The sequence below is a fragment of the Felis catus genome, chromosome D2, assembly GCF_018350175.1.
Source record: "Felis catus isolate Fca126 chromosome D2, F.catus_Fca126_mat1.0, whole genome shotgun sequence".
Taxonomy (NCBI): domain Eukaryota; kingdom Metazoa; phylum Chordata; class Mammalia; order Carnivora; family Felidae; genus Felis; species Felis catus.
This window is the reverse complement of record NC_058378.1, coordinates 5446171-5466908: the sequence shown is the minus strand read 5'-3', so window position 1 is coordinate 5466908 and position 20738 is coordinate 5446171. Positions and strand designations below refer to the sequence as shown.

The window sequence follows — 20738 nt, the reverse complement described above, 5'->3', positions numbered from 1 at the left end:
GGGAATCAGCAGTCTTAATAGATGTGTAAGAATTACTTGTAATTAGCATGAAGATTGTTATAATAAATTATTTTTCACTTAAACTATTCTTCTCTACTGTTGAAACATTTTCTGGAAGTTTGTCCTTATAATTATTTTGCCTTCAGTTTTCTAAATCATAAACAACTTCATCTTGAATTATATGTGCAAATTAGTAGAGTCTACATGAATGTCTTTTGATGTTTGGGGGAAATTTAACCAACATATTTCATGGGTAGAATTCCAAATTATGAATATCCTCAATTGTTTTGTTCTTGGTGTTGGAGCTCTTGGTGAACCAATAATTCTTAGAAAGGAAATTAATCCTATGAGAGGCGATGCCTGGGTGGCTCACTTGGTTAAACATCTGACTCTTGATTTCAGCTCAGGTCATGATCTCATGATTCGTGGGTTCGAGCCTCATGTTGGGCTCCTCGCTGTTAGCACACGTGCTCTCTCTCTCTTACTCTCTCTCAAAATAAATAAATTTAAAAATACATTGTTTGTAATGATAAAGGTCTTAGGATTTTAAAGATAGCTACAGAAGTATATTCAAAGCGATTTATTAAAGTGAAGCCATTTGGTTTTTTGTCAGTTGCTCTCCATTTGGTTAAATTTAGAAGTTCCCCAGTTGTTACCATTTTTTCACAATGTTTCTTCTTAAAAATCAGCCTTAATCTTTGTTGGTAACAAATGCCACTGAATGCTTTGAGACATTTCAAATTGTCAAAGATTAGGATAAGCATACAACAGAATATTATTCAGACATGAGAAAGAAGGAAGTTCACATTTGCAACATGGCTGGACCTTGAAGGCCTTACGCTAAGTGAAACAAGGCCAGACTGAAAAAGACAAATACTGTATGCTATCACGTGTATGTGGAATCGAAGTAAAAAGTCAAGGTCATAGAAACATTGGGTCTTAACGTGGGTGCGGGGGGCTGGAGGGTGGCGGAGACAGGAAGATGCTAGTTAAAATGATACAAACTTTCAGGTACAGCTTAGGATGAATAAGGTCTATATCTAACATATCACATGGTGATGATGAGGGGTAACACCGTGAAATGTGCTAATGGAGTAAAACCGCAAATATTTTACACCAAAAAAAAAAAAAAGATAAATACGTGCGGTAACACGCGTGTTAATTACCTAGATGGGATGAGCCCTTTCACGATGTGTACATGTATCAGGATGTACACTTTAAATATCTCATTCTATTTGTCATTTATACCTCAGAGCTGAAAAAAAAGCACAGTTGTAAAAGGTATTTAAAGTTCCCTTCCTACAATTTAATGTTTATGTTTTTGCTTAATGTATTATGTCATCAAGCACATACTATTTTTTTTTTCTTATGGACAAGAACTCTCCAGAACGTGGAATTATTATGGTATGCATTGGCATGGACATAGCATAGTTCAGATAAAGTGGAGCATAGAAGAGACTACAGGCTTGTCTAAGGAAGGGAGCCAATTATAATAACATGAGGAAAACTCGATTGTAGTTTGTGCTTTCCACCAATACCACTGGCATAGAAGCATTCTGATCACCCTTCCATCTTAGGAGATGCTGAGAGATAGCTCATTAAAAGAACAAGGAAGGGGTAGATTTTTCCACCTGCATCACTCATGGAAATAGCTTCCTCTGTCTTCCTCTGTTTCTGTGAGAAGTTCCATCCAGCTGCTGAAATAGACTGCCTTCTGGAAATTAAAACCCACACGGCTAAGACCATAGCAGTAAATCTGGTGGAACAGATGGGCCTGGGTGAATCGTTCTACCTCTGAATAAAGACCTTGGGATGTTGTCAGTAGGCTTTACACTAAGTAATAGGAATCAGAGGGACAGATGAACGGTATGCTCTGGTTTCTTTCATTGTATTGTTCTAATCAAGCCTGAATTATTTGCTAAGTCAAATATCAGATACGCAAATGTAGATGCACTCATTATAGCCTTCTATTTAAGCATTGAAGTATGATTATATGAGACTTGAGTTCTGTATCCCAGTTGGGCTTTCCAGTGGAGTTTCAAGAATGACATTTTGATGGGTGTGTTTATTTCTTTTGAAGTCATTACTATTTCACAGATAAAAGAACTTTTGTTGGTCTGTGCATTTAGCATCGCTCCGTATTTTCCTTTGCTGGTCATTGGGTGGAAAAATTAGAGAAGGAGGAGGTAAGGGAAACTAATATTTTCCTGGCCTACTGAGTCTGACTTTTTTTCTCCACGTCTGATCTGCTCCTTATCATTGTCCCAGGATGCCTTCACACATCCCTGCTTTCATAACTTTGCTCCACACGCGCTAACGTGTCGTTGTTTGTAAATGATGGAAAATACAGGAGTTGAATAAGACAGATAAGCTGTTCTTATTTTTGTGGAATTTTCATTCTCGCAGGGAGAATACCCCAGAACAAATCCCTGATTAAATATCTAATGACTGCTAGAGCAGGGGATAAAGGAGCTCTCAGGGGGAGAACCTGACCTGGCTGGAGGGGGTTGGAGAGAAAGCAAGCTTCCAAGGTTGTTGAATGAATGCTTCCAGGTGTGAGTGTATCATCATTCAAGCTGTGTCCTAAAGAATGAGTAGAGGGTTCCTGTAGAAGGGAGTGTGCGTGGGTGTGTGTGTGCGTGCGTGCGTGTGTGTACGTACAGAGGGACCTAGAGAGGAATCTGGTGAGAGAAGACTGGTAAAGAAGAAACTGTTTTTTCCCCCGTTATAGCCGAGGCATCTATAATTATAAGTGGGCTTTCACCTTGGCTCTGGCCCACTTCTGTGTTCTCCCTGGTACAACATGCCTTTTCCCTGTCGGTCATCAAGTCACGCTCGCGTCCGTGCTTTCGTCTTCATCCGCAGGTTCTTGGTCGTGAAACGTTTGCTGTTGCACGTTGCTGTTTGGTTGGTGGAAGGAAGTTGCTTCAGCATCTTCTCTGTTTGCTTTTGCAGTGTCCCAACGTTCCAGAGCCTTCCTGAAGAGATCCTCAGTAAGCTTGCCGATGTCCTCGAAGAGGTAATTGTTTTTAAGCCCTTGAACTTTGTGGGTTGGGACAGAGCCCAGCACAGCAGCGTGATGACGGGTCACCCCCGGCAGAGAGACCCTGAAAGAGCTTTCAGCCCTGGGGTGAGCAGTGTACGTGGCTTTGAATAAAAGCCAGCTCAGCACACCTGTCATTTATACGCAGTTAGAAAGGTGCAAATCGACTTAGCAACTGAGGGAGGAAAGCCCCATTGTGGCAAATAGGATGTTTCCTTTGACTTCCAAGAATGGGAGATGGCGAATTTCTCTCTTCTTTCAGTCCGTGTAAAGCAAGATTTCAGTAGCTACCCCTCAGAAGCTTCAGATGAGCAAATTTACAACAGGTATATGTTTCATTAGCATATGAGTATGTATGCACCAATGCAAAAATGTCGCTAATATTCGTATTCTCTGAAGCTGTGAAGACCAGGGAATGGTACAACAGGGCCCACTAGGTTTGCAGCTTCCTGACTGGCCAGGGAAGGATAGGGTCTCCGCAGAGACAGCGAAGGAGGGGTACCGGAGCGCCCATGCAGGAGCGCAGGGTGATGGGGATGAGAGGAGCTGGGGGACACCTGCTCTGGTATCTTCTGCTTCCCCAGGGATCCCGAAAGCAGGGTCACCGGCTGAGGATGAAGAACGGGCGGAGGTATGGGAGGTTTCGGGGACAGAGGAGGAGGCAGGACAGACGTGGAGGCGTGGATGAGCTAGGAAAACACAGCGTGACCGCCAGGTGCCCTGCCACCCCACTTGACGTTAGCCGTCCCAAATCTAAATTAAACAGGCGAGGAAGAGTTGATCGAAGACTTGCGACAGGGGGCACAGATCAAGCTCAACCCTGCTGGAACAGGAGGTGGCAGATTTTGAAGTACTGGGCTGAGCTAGTGGAGAATAAGGGAGGGGGAGGGAAAAGTCCTCCTGGGGTAGGAGGCCGGCCCATCGTCCCTTCCAGAAGCCGCGCTCCCGCCCTCCCACAGACACGCGGGTGGGTACTGGGCCAAGAACAAGGAGGGGTGAGGAGAGAATATGGAGCTGAGGTGCAGGTTCAGAAAGGACGGTGGCTCTGGCCCCGGGATGTGGCCAGCGCGAGGATGGGAGGTGTGTGCGGAGGAGCGGGGCCAGCTGGAGATGGGGGCATCGGGGGACGTGAGTCTCAGGCGCGCTGAGCAATTGTCAGAGTCGTGCGCGAGCAGGGGTGACTTGGAAAGATGCCGAAGACGGTTTTCTCTCCGGGCCCCACCCCCACCCCCGCCCATCCCGGCCCTTCAAGGATCCGTAGAAGCCCAGAGGTTCCTCTACACGAATTCTAGCTCCCGGCCTATGGGAAAGAGCCCGCCTACGACGCGCCGGTCTCCCTCACCTCCTGTGAAGGAAAGCAGAAGTCACATTGGGTAACCAGGTTCAAGGGGACGGAATTCACGAGAAAAAAACAGGGGTTGCGCTTCTCCCTGAACGCCCTCACCCCTGTGCCTGTAGCCTCTTGGGATGCAAAACCCCTCTCCCTGGCCCTTTTGGTTTTTCCATTCCTCGCTGAATACACGCTGAAGAGCTCTCTGATGCCCTTTTCTCTTTTTCACCAAAGCAAACTAAAAGTACAGACTTGACTAGTCCCAATCAAGCCCTGCAAAAAAATCCTTTAATCACGTTCTTTCTTTGCCACAGCTGTAGGGAGGATTTGTATGCTCTGCAAGACAGTGGCGAGAGCTCTGTAACCATTCTGACCGAAGAAAGATTTTCGCCTTTTAGGTCAGATTTCCTAATCGGCAGGTGCCTTAATGGACGTTTGGATGGTGCGAGCCACAGTGCATCCTATAGGGATGCTGCGGGGGAAGGGACACGCGTGTCTAGGCGCTCACGTATTTGTTTTGAGGACACGAACGTGAAGTAAACAGACAAAATGCAAAGTAGACCTATGAATAGACCACGCGGTGCGCGGAAGTATTCGACTCAAGTTGCATAAACAAGTATAGTGAGACATTAGATGCAATTATGGATCAGATAGAGTGAGCAAATTGGGAAGAACAAAAGCAACGGTAACGTCACATCACGTTAATGGGAATGTGCTTGCATAGTGATGGAGCTGTCTTTCTTTCTGCAAGTGTCCACAAGATGAAAGAAGGCCAGATCCTCCTGAAAGGACAGCGGTATTATTGTAGCGTTCAACAAAGAAGTGGCAGCCTTGTTTGTTGGGCAGATATTTGGGGAGCACCTGCCCCGTGCCAGGAATTGCTGTGGCTCTGGGGATCCGGGGCTGTGCTCCGGCAACGTTAAGTTCCAGCGGAGGCGACAGACGAGGCGAACGGTGCTGGGGATGAGGCCGCTCGGTGTGGGGTTGCCGTAGGAGGACCTCCCTGGGGAGGTGAGGTTCGTGCTGACGTCCAAATGCAGATAGGAGATGCCCTGCGTGCCGCGCAGAGCTGGGAGCAGACACGGGTCCGAAAGCAGGAGGAAGCTTCTTCCCCTTGAGGAACAGAAGGAAGGTTTATAGCAGGCTGACATGGGGCTGGAGGAAGTCAGGCAAGGCCTGTTGACAGTGGCTTTGCGGGCACGATGAGAACTTTGGTTTTTATTCTGAGCACGATGGGGAGACGTGGAGGGTTGGAAGCCGTGAAGGGGCACGTTCTGAGTTGTGTTTTAATCACCTCTGGCTGGCTGGTGGGTGAAGGGGGGTTTGAGTGGATCAGACTGCCGTCAGCCCAGTGAGGCTGGGCGTCCCTGTGCGCGCGTACTTTCTGGCTCTTATTCCTTCTAGTCACTGTGAAACAATACTTCCAGCGTAAGGGGACAAAAAGAGTTCAAGAACGGGGACAGGGGACGCAGGGGCAGAGAGAGATAATGTGTCACAGATGGAAAGAGAAATGAAGTGGTTCAGGAGGGTCCGTGTGACTAAAGGACACGCAGGGGACACTTGGAGCATCCTCTCCTACAGGTGTAAAAGAAGCCTCTGTCCGAGCCATTTCTGCCGCTGCCCCCCAGCTCCCCCATCCCTCAGTAATTTCTAGTGCGGACGTACATAGCCGCTTTTGTGTTCGTCCCTGTGAGATTCTATAACAGGAACTAGTACCCTTACTCTTTTTTTTTAAGTTCATTTATTTTGAGAGAGAGAGAGCTCAAGTGGGGGAGCCACAGAGAGAGAAGGAGAGAGAGAATCCCAAGCAGGCTCCATGATGTCAGCACAGAACCCAACGCAGGGGGGGTTCTCACGAACCGAGAGATCATGACATGAGCCGAAATCAAGAGTCAGATGCTTAACCTACTGAGATGCCCATGCGCCCCCTAATACTCTTTTTCTAGGTATGGCAGTTTAGTGACCCTTGCTTTTTTGTCTTTATATCATAGAGTAGAAAGATTTCCTTTGCATATTGAATCTCCCTTGCCTCTTTAGGAACATACAAAAGTTCTCTCTAGTTCCTTTCAGGAGGTGCGTGTAGGCGTAAGTTCTTGTCAGAAGACCTATCCGATGAAGCACACTGATCCCAACCTTTTCCCAGGCTCGGTCCTGCAAAGACATGTTGAAATAATCTGTGTGACTCTCATTGTTCAGCTTCATTATAAGTGTGGTATGCTTTTCCACGTCTGACTCCAACCAAGTCTTTCTACATATCAGAGAAGATTTCAGGTGCTCCCAGTTTGGTTTGCTAGAGAAGCCATTTTATTGTTGGTAAAATACATCAGAAGAGGCATTTTAGGTGCGTGTAGTGAATACCAACCTCAAACTTCAGAAACTGATTTCATTGACCTCCATCCCATCCCTTTTATCAAAGCAAAAAGTGTCTATTTGAATTAATTAGTCAAGTGTTATGATCTATTCTGAGACTCTAGAAAACACCCAGGGGTAAAGGAAGAGAAGTGTGAAATTATAAGATAAGGTGTAATTTCTTCTTTATTACTATAACAATGAATGACACACACTTCCTTTTTCCTTCACATACACATGATTAGTCTTTGTGATGAATTACATTTTTCAAATGGATGGGGCAATTCCTAGCTAATCCCCAACTGAGAAATAGTTCGCTTCAATGCTTACCTATCCAAGCACAGTGGGCAATAAACCCATATCTGACGTTCGTTCAAATATCAGGACTGTGGTGACATCTTTAAGGATATTGGCACACAAAAACATTTTCCGATAGAGAAGACGAGTAAGAATTAACCTGAAAGCCTATCGCAAAGCATGTTCAAAAATTTGAGGAAGAGTTATGTTTTTGCCCTCACGGGCAAAACAGTTGAGAACTCAGGGAAAATTACTTCATGGAAAATGCCAGACTGAAGACCAAATTAAGCCAACAAATTCACTTTTCACCGCTTGGCATAGCATATTTTCCCTTTATGTGAATAGAAGTGGGGCATGGGTGCTATATTTAAATCCCTTGATTTTTAAATGGAAAATAAAGCATATCAAAACCACTTCTTTGCATTTATTGGAATCTGTTTCATGTCCAATTTGCTCATTAAAACATTGGATTTGTTCGTCTTAGAATTAAAAATCCTCTTTGCTACATCAGCTTTGTCAAGCTCTTCACCTCTGGGTCGGCATCCTCACACGATTGCATCTTGGACACGCTTGAGCCTGAATAATGCTCGTTCTGCTCTGTGTCCCTAGATGGTCCATTGGTTTTTTATTTTGTTTTGTTGTTGGTGTTTATACCATCGTGGTCCTGACAAACTCTTAAGATAAATAATATTCCTCGGACTTCTTGAATTAGGGAAAAGATGAGAAAGTAAAAATGGGGGAAAAAAGGCAAGGAGAAAATGTTTTTCAGATCCCCCATTACTTGATAATATAGTAGGAGGCAAATACCAGATTATACCATCCAGAGAATATCGCTGGAGAAGGAGACGAATGTACCAGATGCACTCCTTCTCGCTTCAAGGTCCAGCAGGTGTGACTAAGTATGTCACTGTTCCTCGGTGGTACCCTGTCACGTTGAGGTCTTCCCAAATCCCTCTGCATTCTCTACAGTTGTTAGTAATGCAGGGGAAAGTTCTACATTTGATTGAGTTATTGGAACGTTCTGTAAAGCTCTCTTTTTTCCACTCCAAACAGGCCTGGAGCCTTCAGGAAAGAAACTGATGGAGCAGACAGGAACATTATTAGTTCTTTTGAAATCTGTTGTTTGGATTAAACTTTTTCTTCCCTTCCTTTAGGCCTGGCTCTTGCTACTCAAAGCCAAGCTGGAGGGAATTCAAAGACCTGTTCTTTCGCAATTGCTTTGGGATAAAGGGCTCTGAATATGAAGATTCGACTGTTTGGTTCTTTCTGGTTTCTTTTGGGTCATCCTTTCTATGAGGCAAATAACTGCTTTTGAAGGCGGATGGTGTGGGAAGTGTGTGTGCTTGGTGGCAGGACATAGAGATGAGAAAGTAAAGACAAAACTCTGTTTAATATTAACTTCTTCATGTTTTATTGTTTTTTAAAGTGTATGTATTTCGAGGCAACGGGCAGAGAGAGAGAATCCCGAGCAGGCTCTGCTCTCAGCCCAGAGCCCGATGTGGGGCTCAATTCCACAATGGTGAGATTATGACCTGAGTCAAATCAAGAATTAGATGCTTAACTGACTGACCCACCCAGGCACTCCTACATCTTATTCTATTATAGAAGTATGTATGGAATGGGAGAACATATTCGCAAATCACATGTGATAAGAGATTTGTGTTATTCAGTGTTCTCTAGAGAAGCAGAACCAATGGGATTAATATATATACAAAGATTTGTTTTAAGGGATTCACTCATGTGATCATGGAGTCTGCCAAGTTCAAATTCTACAGAATGGGCTCGCAGGCTGGAGACGAGAAGTTCAAGTCCAAAGGCCATCTGCTGGCAGAATTCCTTCTTGGCAGGGAGGTCAGTCTCTGTTCTGTTAAGATCCTCAGTTGATTGGATGAGACCCACCCAATGATAAAGGGAAATCTGCTCCACTCACAGTCTACTAATTTAAATATTAATTTTACCCACAAAAAATACCCTCAGTGAAAAATCCAAAATACTGTTTGAGCAAAGACCTGGATACTGAGGGCCAAGCCAAGTTGACAAATTCACCATCACAGGACTTGGATCTAATATATATCAAGAACACTTACAACTCAATAATAAACACATACAGTTCCATTTTAGAGGTAGCACGTGACTTGAACAGACATCTCCCCAAAGAAGAGATACACAGAAGGCCACTAAGCACATGTAAAGAGTTTCAATGTTAATAGTCACTAGGGACATGAAAATCAAAGCCATGAAGGTGTACCATTTCACACCCGCTTGGATGGCTGGAATGAAAAAGACAGATGATAACAAATGTGGATGTGAAGAAATTAAAACTCTAAAATGTCACTGGTGTGGTTGTAAAATCCCATGGCTTCTTTGAAAGTCAGACAACTCCTTGACATAGCAGACACAGGGTTACCATGTGATGCATATGTTCTGTTATTGGGTATTTTCCAAGAGAATCTAAAATAGACATCCAGGGGCACCTGAGTGGCTCGGTCGGTTAAGCATCCGACTCTTGACTTCAGCTCAGGTCATGATCTCACTGTCCTTGAGTTCAAGCCCTGTGTTATGCTCTGTGCTGACAGAGTGGAACTGGCTTGGAATCCTCTCTCCTCCTCCCTCTCTGTCTTCCCCCGCTATTTCAAAAATAAGTAAACTTAAAAAAAGAAAGAAAATAGATGTCCACACAAAAGATTGTAAATGAATATCCATGGCAGTATTATTCCTAATAGCCTAGAAGTAGAAAGCTAATAAGTAAATCAAATGTACTGTGCTCATACAGTGCAATATTATTCGGCTATAAAATGCCATATATCGAATGAGTCTATTGAAATGAAATGCCCAGAATAGGCAGGTCTGTAGAGCTAGAATCCAGGAGGTTGAGGGGCATGGGGAGTGATTAATGAGCATGGGTGTCTTTTCAGGGTGATGAAAATATTTTGAAATTAGATCTTGGTGATAGTTGCACGAGTATCTATATTGAAAACCGCGGAATTGTGGACTTTAAATGGTTGAATTTTATAATCTGTGAATTCTATCTTAAAGCTTTCGGAGAAATGTAAAAGAAGAAAGAATGGAAGGATAGGACGGTAAAGAGGTGGTGGAATGTGAGCAATATTGCGGGAGATGATGTAAGGAAACGATTGAAGGAACTTAGAAATTTGTCCTGGAGAAGACTTTGGGGTTGAGAGTATTGGATTGTTTTCTAAGTAGACTATATTGTCTGTGTTGGGGATGGGATGCTTAGTCTCTAAAAACAGTGAGACTTTAGCAACCTAGTTAACCCATTATTCATCAATGTCTCATTTACGAATGAGGATAGCATCCATTTCTGCCTCTCGTAGCATTGCCGTGGTCTTACGCTGGATGATGAATGTAAAATCATTAAACGTAAACACACCATCTTGGATGCTGGTCAGCAGTGCTTACCAACGAATCCACCTATCGGCACGCGTAGAAAACACATGTCTTGCACACATGGCAGGCACACGCACGAGACTGTTCATGGCTGTCGGGTGTGTGGGCTGTCCCGAGTCCTACTCGTGTCTCCATCTGGAAGGCTGAGAAGGCATCGATGGTGTCTGGGGTCACCTGCGGTTGTTACAACCCCAGGTGAGGGTGGCAGGCGGCTGCTGTCGGCCTCCCGTGGTTAGAAGCAGGGATGATACGAAGCATCCTCCGTTGCACAGGACAGCGCTTCAACAAGTATCCAGCCCCAAATGTCAGTAGTACAGACACAGAAATTCTGCTGCAAACCACAGCTATGATGCACTTGGGAAAGTCTGCTGAATGTGTGAAGGAAATAAAATCGGGTGATACGGTAGAGAGTACCAGGGATGGACGGTTTGGAGAGTTATCTCGGAAGAGGTGGCCTTCGGGTTGACAGGCGTGCACATGGCGTGGATGGCAAAATACAGTACAAAATGTGAAGGATTAGCGGATAGAATACATATTTGGAAGGCTGCAGTGCATGAAGACATTTGGTCGGGATGTCGTGGACACCTACGCGTTGATTGGATGCCGGGACGATATCGCGTGTGCAACTTTGGCCTAATGGCGTTTCTGTATAATGATGTTCTCCGCGAGCTTTCTGTGAGCTAACACAAACAGCAGACATCCTGTCTACTTAATGATGTGAACGCAGGGCTAGCCTAGGTCTTCTGTTAAATACCAGCCCAGGTAAATCCTATTCAGGCATTCCCAACTTCTAGCGGGGGAACCGGGACTCGGGCAACACAGCTAGGTAAACAAGGAGGAATTTTAACCCACTCTGGCACTGGAATCAGCATCTTTCACCAGTGTACTGCATTAGGTTTTGAAAATTTGTGGATTAAATGAATAAGAAAACCCTCACCCCCACTCTTTCTTGTAAATAGGAGGTGCTTTCTTCTAAAAATGTTTTCTTGTATTTTTTTTTTTTTCTGGGCGAAATTAGTTTTCTCCCAGTCCGCATTTAATTTGCGATGACAGGAATCTATTTTCTGCTAGCCCCGAACTCTGAAGGCATTTCTAGTCATTTTCTCACCAGAATATGTATGCTTTCCTGCTCCATGCTGCTTGTAATTCATTAAAATGTATGTTCTCTGCAAATAGGAAACCAATCGGTAATAAATCAGCTTTTTAGAAAACATTCAGAGAAAGTGCTTGAAGTGGTTGCTGCATAAGAATATACAGACCTGCTTGGTACTGGTGATTTGCTGCCTTTTATGGGGCTTGTACACAAACGGTGAATTTCTGTGAGACTATAAATTAGTGGCTTCCCTTTAGCATGAGGATGACATTCCATTTACAAAATGCCATTTGATAGTATTGGCATCGATCATAATGAGCCCTGGATTCTTTTTACAGAGCGTAGTGATAAACACCGGGTCTGAATTAGACCAACCGCTCTGATTATAAGAGACTAGGAGCCAAGATCGTCAATTTCTGTTCTCCCTCCCTACCTCCCTCCCTCCCTCTCTCCCTCCCTCTCTCTTTCTCTTTCTCTCTCCCTCTCTCTCTCTCTCTCTCTCTCTTGCCCTCTTCCCTTCCTTCCTTCATCTGAGATGTGTTCATAGCTGCCAAAAAAACCTAGTTCAGGGACTTAAACACAGTTGGCGTCCAAGACCTAAGTCGATGAAGGACAAGAAGCCCACTTGTGCTTACAACATGCTAGTAAAAAGCAAAAGATAAGAGAAAAAAACAGTTGGACTTTCCGTTTTCGTCACCGAACACAGAGCTCATCTGTGATGGAGTCATCAGTCAGCTTGGAGAGGATGGTGGAGTGCCCCTTCGGTCCCAGGTGTCCCCAGACCTTCGGCTACCTGAGCCCTAGGAACCCAGAGGAAGGCAGCGCACCATCCCCTGCAGAGAAGGAATCGAGCCATTTGGAGGCCAGTGCCTGCGGGGCTGTTTCCTGGTAGATAAGCCTCTGAACCGGGGCAGGCAGTGTGTCTGAGGCATGAACGTTTATCAGTTGTCAGTCAGTAGGAACGAGGAGGAGGAGGAGGAGACCGTGGCCAGCCAGAGCTTCAGGGGAGCGAGGACCCTTCTCTGAGTCTTAGGCCCCATGTGTTCCCTTACTTGTTACGGGATGCCATCAGTGAGCGTCTCTTAGCTCTCAGGTAGGACCTACCCTTCTTTTTTTATTACACCTAAAAATTATTATTTTAATAAACGTAACGTGGTTCGTCTTCTCAATAGAGCTGCAGTGCACCATCACTGTGCGAATCTCTGCTTTGTACGATGCTGGGCAGGTCACTTTACGCTTCCAAGAATCGTTAATCACCGTGGGCCTGAGAGCAGCGGGCTATTCCAGTTACCTGACTCTGCTTTCTCCTCTGGTTTGTGGTTCCCTTGCTCTCTCTGTCAGCATAGGACTTCAAAGTCACATGCTTGTTCCTAGACTGATGGGAACTTGGCCATTTCCCAATTGTCCAGAAGTACCTTAAGGGTAGGATGTGTCTGGACTGCTATCCTATTTCCAGCAGAGCAAGGATTTGCCCAAGAATTCTCCCCGGCACTTAACTACATAACCAATATTTGTCGAATGAATAGTCTGAATAGGGTTTCAGTAAATATGTGCTACATGAGTGGGGAAACACAGCTGTTTGATTTTACATTTAGATGCTTTCAGCACAACCAGAATGTAAACTTGTCCAGGATGTGGGACACGCATTGTGCAAGGCAGGAGTCCGGGAGCATTATCGGATGACACACAAGCGAAGGGGCTGGTAGAGGACTCCGGAGGACCCAAAGTCAAGGTGGAAGACAGAGGTGGAGGGAGCCGAAGGCTAGAGGGTCACGGGAAAGGAATTCCTTAATCACTCTCTCCTCCACCTTACCCACCCCTGGGAGATAAAGCACAAACCTTGGGAGGATAGATATTCTACAGAAGAGGAAACCTCCTAAATAACGGATTCCGGCTCTCGGATAAAATGGCCCTGGGCAGAGGGCTGAGCTGGGGTCAACTTCTTTATCAACAAAGAGGTAGACGTTTTATCAGAGGTGACAGGGCTAGGCGCCCACGGCCCAGAGAATGTCACTAGAGGAGACCAAAGAAGAAACCCTAAGTGGCGATAGCAGAGGTTCCTGGCCCTAGAGGAGGAGAATAAGCTTTTCCAGCAGCTCAAGAAAGGTTTCCGTGAGAAAGAAAACCCGACAGGAAACCAAACTGCAGCGATGACCCCTCTGACAAGTGCTGCACTCGGGGCAGAGCCCGGCCCTGTGCAGGGGAGCTCGCCGTCTTCGCCTGCCCGGAGCCCTGCAGGACTCAGCCCCCAGGTACACTTGTGGCAGCCGGCAAGGCCAAGCTCATGTTTGGACTCCCGAGCACTTAGGACGCGGTCCTGTGCGGGCCCACTTTTTGCAGAGACCACAGAACGCGGGCAACTCCCCAGCAGCCCAGGAGGTGCCTCTGGGACAGCTCGGCACCCCCGCCCCAGGGCCACACGGTCTTTCTGTAGTCCTTGAGGAGGACTTTTTGGGGTGACAGTGGGATTCACGGGATCTGGAGCCCACGGCCAAGAAAGAATTTCTGAAGACGTCTTTGGTGCGAAAAGGTGATTTTATTAAAGCTCAGGGACAGGACCCGTGGGCAGGAAGAGCTGCCCGGGGACCAGGAGGAGAGACTGGGGGAGGTAAAGTCCAGGGGAAGTTTCCAGCGAGATTTTCATATGCTAGAGAAGACGCCCAGGCTCCTGGAGGCCTGGCTGTTGTCAAGCTAGGGTGGTTTTCCTTCCAGCAAAGCATTAGCGTTGAGACAACAGGGGGCTCCTGGAGAAACATTTCACCCTGCTTGCCTCAAGTGTTTGTCCGTGGGCTGCAGGGTGTAAGGAGATTTAATGTATCTGCCATCTCCTCCTGCCTCTGTCCCCACGTCAGTCCTCACCACAGCTCAGAGCGCCTTGAGCGTGTCCAGCCACCCACGTGGGACCTGGCTTTATCACAGCCCTGTGCGCCTGCCGCCCTCCACGGGGTTCCCCCGGCCTGCTGGCGTCCTGGCCTTACAAAGCAGGTAGAACACGTCCACCAACAGACAGGCTTCCCTGCTCATCCTGTCTGTACCCTGAGGGCTGCCTCCAGCCCCCAGAATCCTTCCCTTCCCCCAGCAACCTCTACTGCAACCAGCCAGAAAGTCAGGCTTTGCAGCTGCAAGCCAGCCTGGCCCTGGGCTCGCCTTCAGCTGGCACAGCCAGAACCCGGGACTGGACCACGAGAGGCCCTCGGAGTGTATCTGCATTCTCCCCTCCAAACTCTGCCACAAGGGAGAGTCACTGTCCCAGTACCAGGCCAATAAAATCTATCTGCCCCTGAAAATCAGCAAAATATGTACACATGCATATGTATATATGTATATATATGTCTCTGTATATATATGTATACATACGTATATGTCTGTGTGTGTATACACACACATTTCTTTTTGTTTTTTTTTAACGTTTATTTTTGAGACAGAGACAGAGCATGAATGGGGGGAGGGACAGAGAGAGAGGGAGACACAGAATCCGAAACAGTCTCCAGGCTCCGAGCGGTCAGCACAGAGCCCGATGCGGGGCTCGAACTCACGGACCGCGAGATCATGACCTGAGCTGAAGTCGGACGCTTAACCGACTGAGCCACCCAGGCGCCCCACACATACATTTCTTTATCTCCATATTATAATGCTTGGATTTCAGTCTTGGCAACACTTTTTTTATTTAAAAAAAAATTTTTTTAATGCTTATTTATTTTTGAGAGAGAAAGAGAGTATGAGTGGGGAAGGGGCAGAGCGATAGGGAGACACAGAATCCGAAGCAGGCTCCAGGATGTCAGCACAGAGCCCACTGCGGGGCTTGAACTCACAGACGGTGAGATCATGACCTGAGCCCAAGTCAGACCTTAACCAACTGAGCCACCCAGGTGCCACATCTTAGCAGCACTTTTTAATGCTGGTCCACAATTCACTACTATGTGACCTTGCACGTTAACTTTCCTAAGTTTTAGTTTCTTTTTTTGAAAGTGTAATAAGATCTATATCATACAACTATTTTTCATTTTTTTAAATATTTTTCCTTATTAATGGACTTTATTATTTCAAGAGGTTTTAAGTTGACAGAAAAGTTGAGCAGAAAATACTGTTCTCACACACTCCCTTCTCTCCACCCTCAATTTACCTTATTATCAATATCTTACATTTGAAATTGTTACCATAATTCTTTTTTTTATTTTAAATTCTAGTTAGTTACCATAATGTAACATTGGTTTTTAGGAGTATAATTTAGTGATTCACCCATAATACTTCTTTATTAATTTTTTTCTACTATCTGTAGTGATCTTTCCTCTTTCATTTCTGATGTTAGTAATCTGTGTCGTCTCTTTTTTTGTTAGCCTGACTAGAAGTTGATGGGTTTTATTTAGTTTCACAGAACAAGCTTTTGATTACATTGATTTATTTCCGTTGATTTGCTGTTTTCTATTTTACTGATGTCTGCTCTATTATTATTTATTTTCCTTGGCTTACTTTGGATTTAATTTGTTCTTGATATTTAGGTTATTGATATTAGATCTTCTTTTCCGACATATGCATTCAGTGCTAGAAACTTCTCTCTAAGCCCTATGTTGGCTGCATTCAAGAAATTTTCACTTATTCTAAAATAGTCTTTTTCTCAAGACTTTTTCTTTGAGTCATGTATTATTTAGTAAGTGTTTTGTTTAATGTGCACATTTTGGGAGTGGGGAGTTTCAGCTATCTTCCTGTTACTGATTTCTACATCAATCCCAGTCACATAGGTTGTATGAATTTTATTCTTTGGAACTTAAGGTATGTTTTATGGCTCCAACTGTGGTCCTAGTGAATGTTCAATGAGAGCTTGAGAGCAATGTATAGTTGCATGTTGGATGAGTTATTCAATACATATCAATTGATCTTGTTGATTGATACTGCTGTTCAATCGTATTCTTACTGAATTTCTGCCTTCCGGATCTGTCAGTAATACAGAAGCACTGAAGTCTCCAATTTTAATAGTAGATCATCTCTTTCTCCTTGCGTTTCTATGATTTTTTGACTTATGTATTTAGACATTTTGTTATTAGGCACATACACATTAAAGCATCATTATGTTTTCTTGGACAATTTGTCCTTTCATCATTATGTAGTGTCCCTCTTTATCCCTGATATTTTTGAAGTTTGAATTATCTGAAATTAACATAGCTACTTTCTTTTGATTGGTGTTAACATGGTATATCGTTTTCTATCCCCTAAATTTTAATCTTTCTGTCTTTATATTTGAAGTAGAGTTCTTCTAGACAGCCTATAGTTAGATCTTAGTCTTGCTTTCTTTGTTATGTTTTGAAATTACTCTGGCAGTTTATGAAATTTTGATTGGAATATTTACATTATTAATGTTTAAAGACTATTTAAAACTACTTATGCTTCATGTATCTGAATTAGTATCTGCCATATATCTGTTTTATATTCATATATTTTCTTTTTGTCTCCTTTTTTTCTTTCTTTCCTACAATCTTTTTGTGCTCCCTGTGGTTTAAACTATACATTTCCTACAGTTTCATTTTCTCTCCTTTCTTAGCCTATAAATTATATATATTTTAAATGTTTGTTTTTAGTAGTTGCCTTTGAGTTTGAAATACACATCTATAACTAACCCAGGTCCTCTTCCAGGAAGCTCTGTACCACTTTACAGGTAGTATAAGGTAGGACCTTATCCCCAAGTATTCCCTCCTCTTACCCTACTGTCATTCATTTCACTTACTTGTAAGCTAAAATACCCCATACATTGTAACTATTTTTTTGTGGGGGGGGGGCAAGAAAGTCTCTATTTCTCTTTCACTTTTAAAGGACAATTTCACCATATGCAGAATCCTAGGATGGTTATACGGGTTGTTGATTTCTTTCAACACTTTAAAATTTCTGCTCCGTTCTCCTCTTGCTTGTGGGTTTCTGAAGAGATGCTTGGTATAATCCTTATCCTTCTTCCTCCCTGGGTGACGTGTTTAGTTTTACCCTTGTCTTTGATTTCCAGCAGCTTGAATATGATTCATCCTTTTTGATTTTCTCTGAGCTTTCTGGATCTCTGGTTGTGTCTAACATTAATTTCAGAACCCTCTCAACCATTTTGATTTCAATCATTTCTTGTGTTTCTTTCTCTCGTCCGATTATACATGTGACAACTTTTGTAATTGTCATTTGTTGGATCTTCTTTTCTATACACCCATTCTTTTTTCTATTTTGATTTTGGAAGTTTCCATTTACATGTTTTCTTGTTACCCCTTTGATTCTGTCTTAGGTTTTCTATCTCTCTGCTTACATTACCCATTTTTTCTAGAATGCTCTCTACTTTTCCTTAGTGTATTATATTATTCATAGTTTCTTTAAATTCCCTGTTAATAATTCCAAAATTTCTGCCATGTTTGACTTTGGTTCTGAGTCTTACTTTGTGTCTTCAAATTGTGGTGGTTTGTTTTTTTTTTGTTTTGTTTTTGTTTGCTTGTTTTGTTTTTGTCTGCTAGCATGCCTGGTGATTTTTGTTGTTGTTGTTACTGAAAGCTGGATATGATGCAGCAGGTAAAATGAAATGAGGCAAATGGGCCTTTAGTGGGAGGCTTTATATTGACTTGGGTGTTAGCCTGTGCTTACCGTAGTTGTGGTGTCAAAGGCTAAAACTACCTCCAGTGTCCATGTTTTTTTTTTTTTCCAATCTGTTTTCTTTGAGTTGCCCTGGAAACTCTTCCTTAATTGATTCTGAGACTTGGAGTCTTATAGCTGTGAACCCCTGGATTCTCTAGAGAAGAGAAAAAGAGATTCTAATAAGATCTAATAAGAGATTCGTATTTATATATTTATATTTACAACCTGCTGTCTGTAAGCTGGAGATCCAGGGAACCCAGTGGTGTAATTCAGTCCAAATCTGAAGATGCGAGACCAGAGGAGCTGACAGCGTGGATTCCAGTCTGGGTCTGAAGGCCAAGTGCAGGAGGTTGATGTCCCAGCTTAAGCAGTATGGCAAGAAGGGTCAAATTCTTCTTTCCTCCACCCTTTTGTTCTATTCAGGCTCTCAACCAAGTGCATGATGCTCTCACCCACATTTGGAAGGACAGACTGCCTTCATTGAGTCCACAGATTAAAATGTTCATTTATCCAGAAACCCTCTCACATATGCACAGATGTAATATTAAGTCAAATACCAGACACACTATGATCGAGTCAAGTGGACATTAATCACCACAGATGGTAACCTGTAGCGTGGAAGGGATTTGTTCCATAGCCCTATCATGAGGTCTCAGTCTTTTTTTCTTTTATTAAAAATTTTTGTTAATGTTTATTTTTGACAGAGAGAGACACACACACACAGTGTGAGGAGGGGAGGGGCCAAGAGAGAGGGAGACACAGAATGTGAAGCCGGCTCCAGACTCTGAGCTGTCAGCACAGGGCCAGATTTAGGGCTCGAACTCACCAACGGTGAGATCATGATCTGAGCCGAAGTCGGAAGCTTAACCAACTGAGCCACCCAGGCGCCCTGAGGTCTCTTTTAGAGTGAGCCCAAGTGAGGAGTTTGTCTCCCCACTCATCAAAGCTAGAGGGACCTGGAGTTGAGTGTTTTCTTTACCCAGGTTGGTTAATCTTTGGCAGAAGCTCCCTTAAGCTCTAGTAGAATAGTTTCTTCTTGAACACAGGCCTTGTAAAGAGAACAAAGGGCTCTGAATATAGTTCAGAATCATTAGTTTTCTTCTTTCCCTGAACAACTACGGGAGTTTTCCCCCTATCTTCAGGATGAATGCCTGGTAGAATTCCTCGGGGCTAAAAATCGTGAGAGTGTTGGGGGGAGTTCCCCCCAGCTGATCTACACTGAGCCTCTGGCAATGCATCAGTGAGGGTTTTATAGCATTCCTGCCCACACTGGCTCTAGCTGGGGGTTTTTGCTTCTGGGCCTCTGCTCCGAATCTGGGTTTCACCCCATCTGTCTCTCCAGCTTTGAAAGCAGCAAAGCCCCATGACCTCACTTCTCTGATGGCTCTAAGGAAAGTGATTGATTTTCAGTTGAGCTTTTTTTTTCTTGTGAGGATGAGAGTGATGGTTTCTGAGCCCTTAACATGTCACATGGGAAACCACTGTATTTCAATATTAAATGTAACATCCATAGAAAGCCCTTAACCCAATCCATGGCACAAAGTCAGAATATATTGTCAGCTACTACTGTAATTTATTGATTCTATCATTTTTTTGTCTAATTAAATAACAAGATAACATTAGGCATCAAGAAGTCAGTGCCTCTCTTTGAGCATATTAGAAAATTATTTCAGTACAAAATAATAGGTCTGCTGAGGTCAGAGGTCTGCAGCACTCAGACGACACCGGCATGAAGCAGGACGACACCGGCTTGAAGAAGCAATCTGAGCCGAAAGCTGGGCCAGAGAGCCGGTGACAAGGGGGAAACAGTGAGGAACACGAAGGAAAATAGCAAGAATTAGGCCTGCAGGAGCGTGAGTCTGGGAATGTAGAAAAGGTGGCGAAGGGGATAATAGCCTCTTGAGATGTTTGACCCAGAGCAGAATTGATACAGCCGGCTTTGTCTTTTGTATTCAGAGATGGTGCTTCTGATGGGATTGCTATTCCTGCGAAGAGATGCTGTTGAAGTTTATTGCGAGAATGGCCGCCCTTTGGTTCACAGCTGTCACCACTGTTTAGAGCAAAGCTGTCATAGATGTGTGGCCTGCCCAACCTCTTGGCGCCGACGGAGCCTCCCCCTCCATGGCGACTGTGGCTTTTCTTGCTCTGCATGCTGCTCAGTTTCCCAGGGGTTTGGTATTTGCACAGCGGTTGAGAAGCAGCCGCAAAGCGATCCTTCAGCCCTGCCTGCGTATCGTCAGGTCCATTCACCGTAGACTGCTTATGGCCTATTTTCTCTATTTCTTGTCTACCATAGTTTTGTTTTCTATTTTGGTTTTGTTTTGTTTTTGAGTATCGCTTCTTAGTAGCCCTAGAAACTTCTCTCTCCCTCTCTCTGCCCCTCCTCTGCTCACTCTCTCTCTCTCTGTCTGAAAATAAACTTAAAAAAATTAAAAAACAACTTTATGTATATAAAATAGAAAAGATCAGCCTTGCAGCTCTAAAGAAAGTTGGACTCTGTGCCATGAACTTTGAACTGGGAGTAAACCTTGGTTCCATATTGGTTTCCCAAGTAGACTAGATCACATGACTCAGCTGGGGATGTTGCTTAAAATACACGTATGCGGAACAGCCACAGGACGACT

General features: G+C 44.2%; 1 protein-coding gene across 6 annotated transcripts in view; it reads left to right on the top strand.

The window, feature by feature from the left end:
* The window catches only part of PRKG1 (protein kinase cGMP-dependent 1), a 1254852-nt gene that overhangs the window by 887477 nt on the left and 346637 nt on the right, over positions 1–20738 (top strand). For all 6 annotated transcript variants that reach the window (XM_023240288.2, XM_023240287.2, XM_023240289.2 and 3 more), the window contains one exon: positions 2956–3019. In XM_023240288.2, the coding sequence (XP_023096056.1) occupies positions 2956–3019 (64 nt within the window). The remainder of the gene's footprint in view (positions 1–2955; positions 3020–20738) is intronic.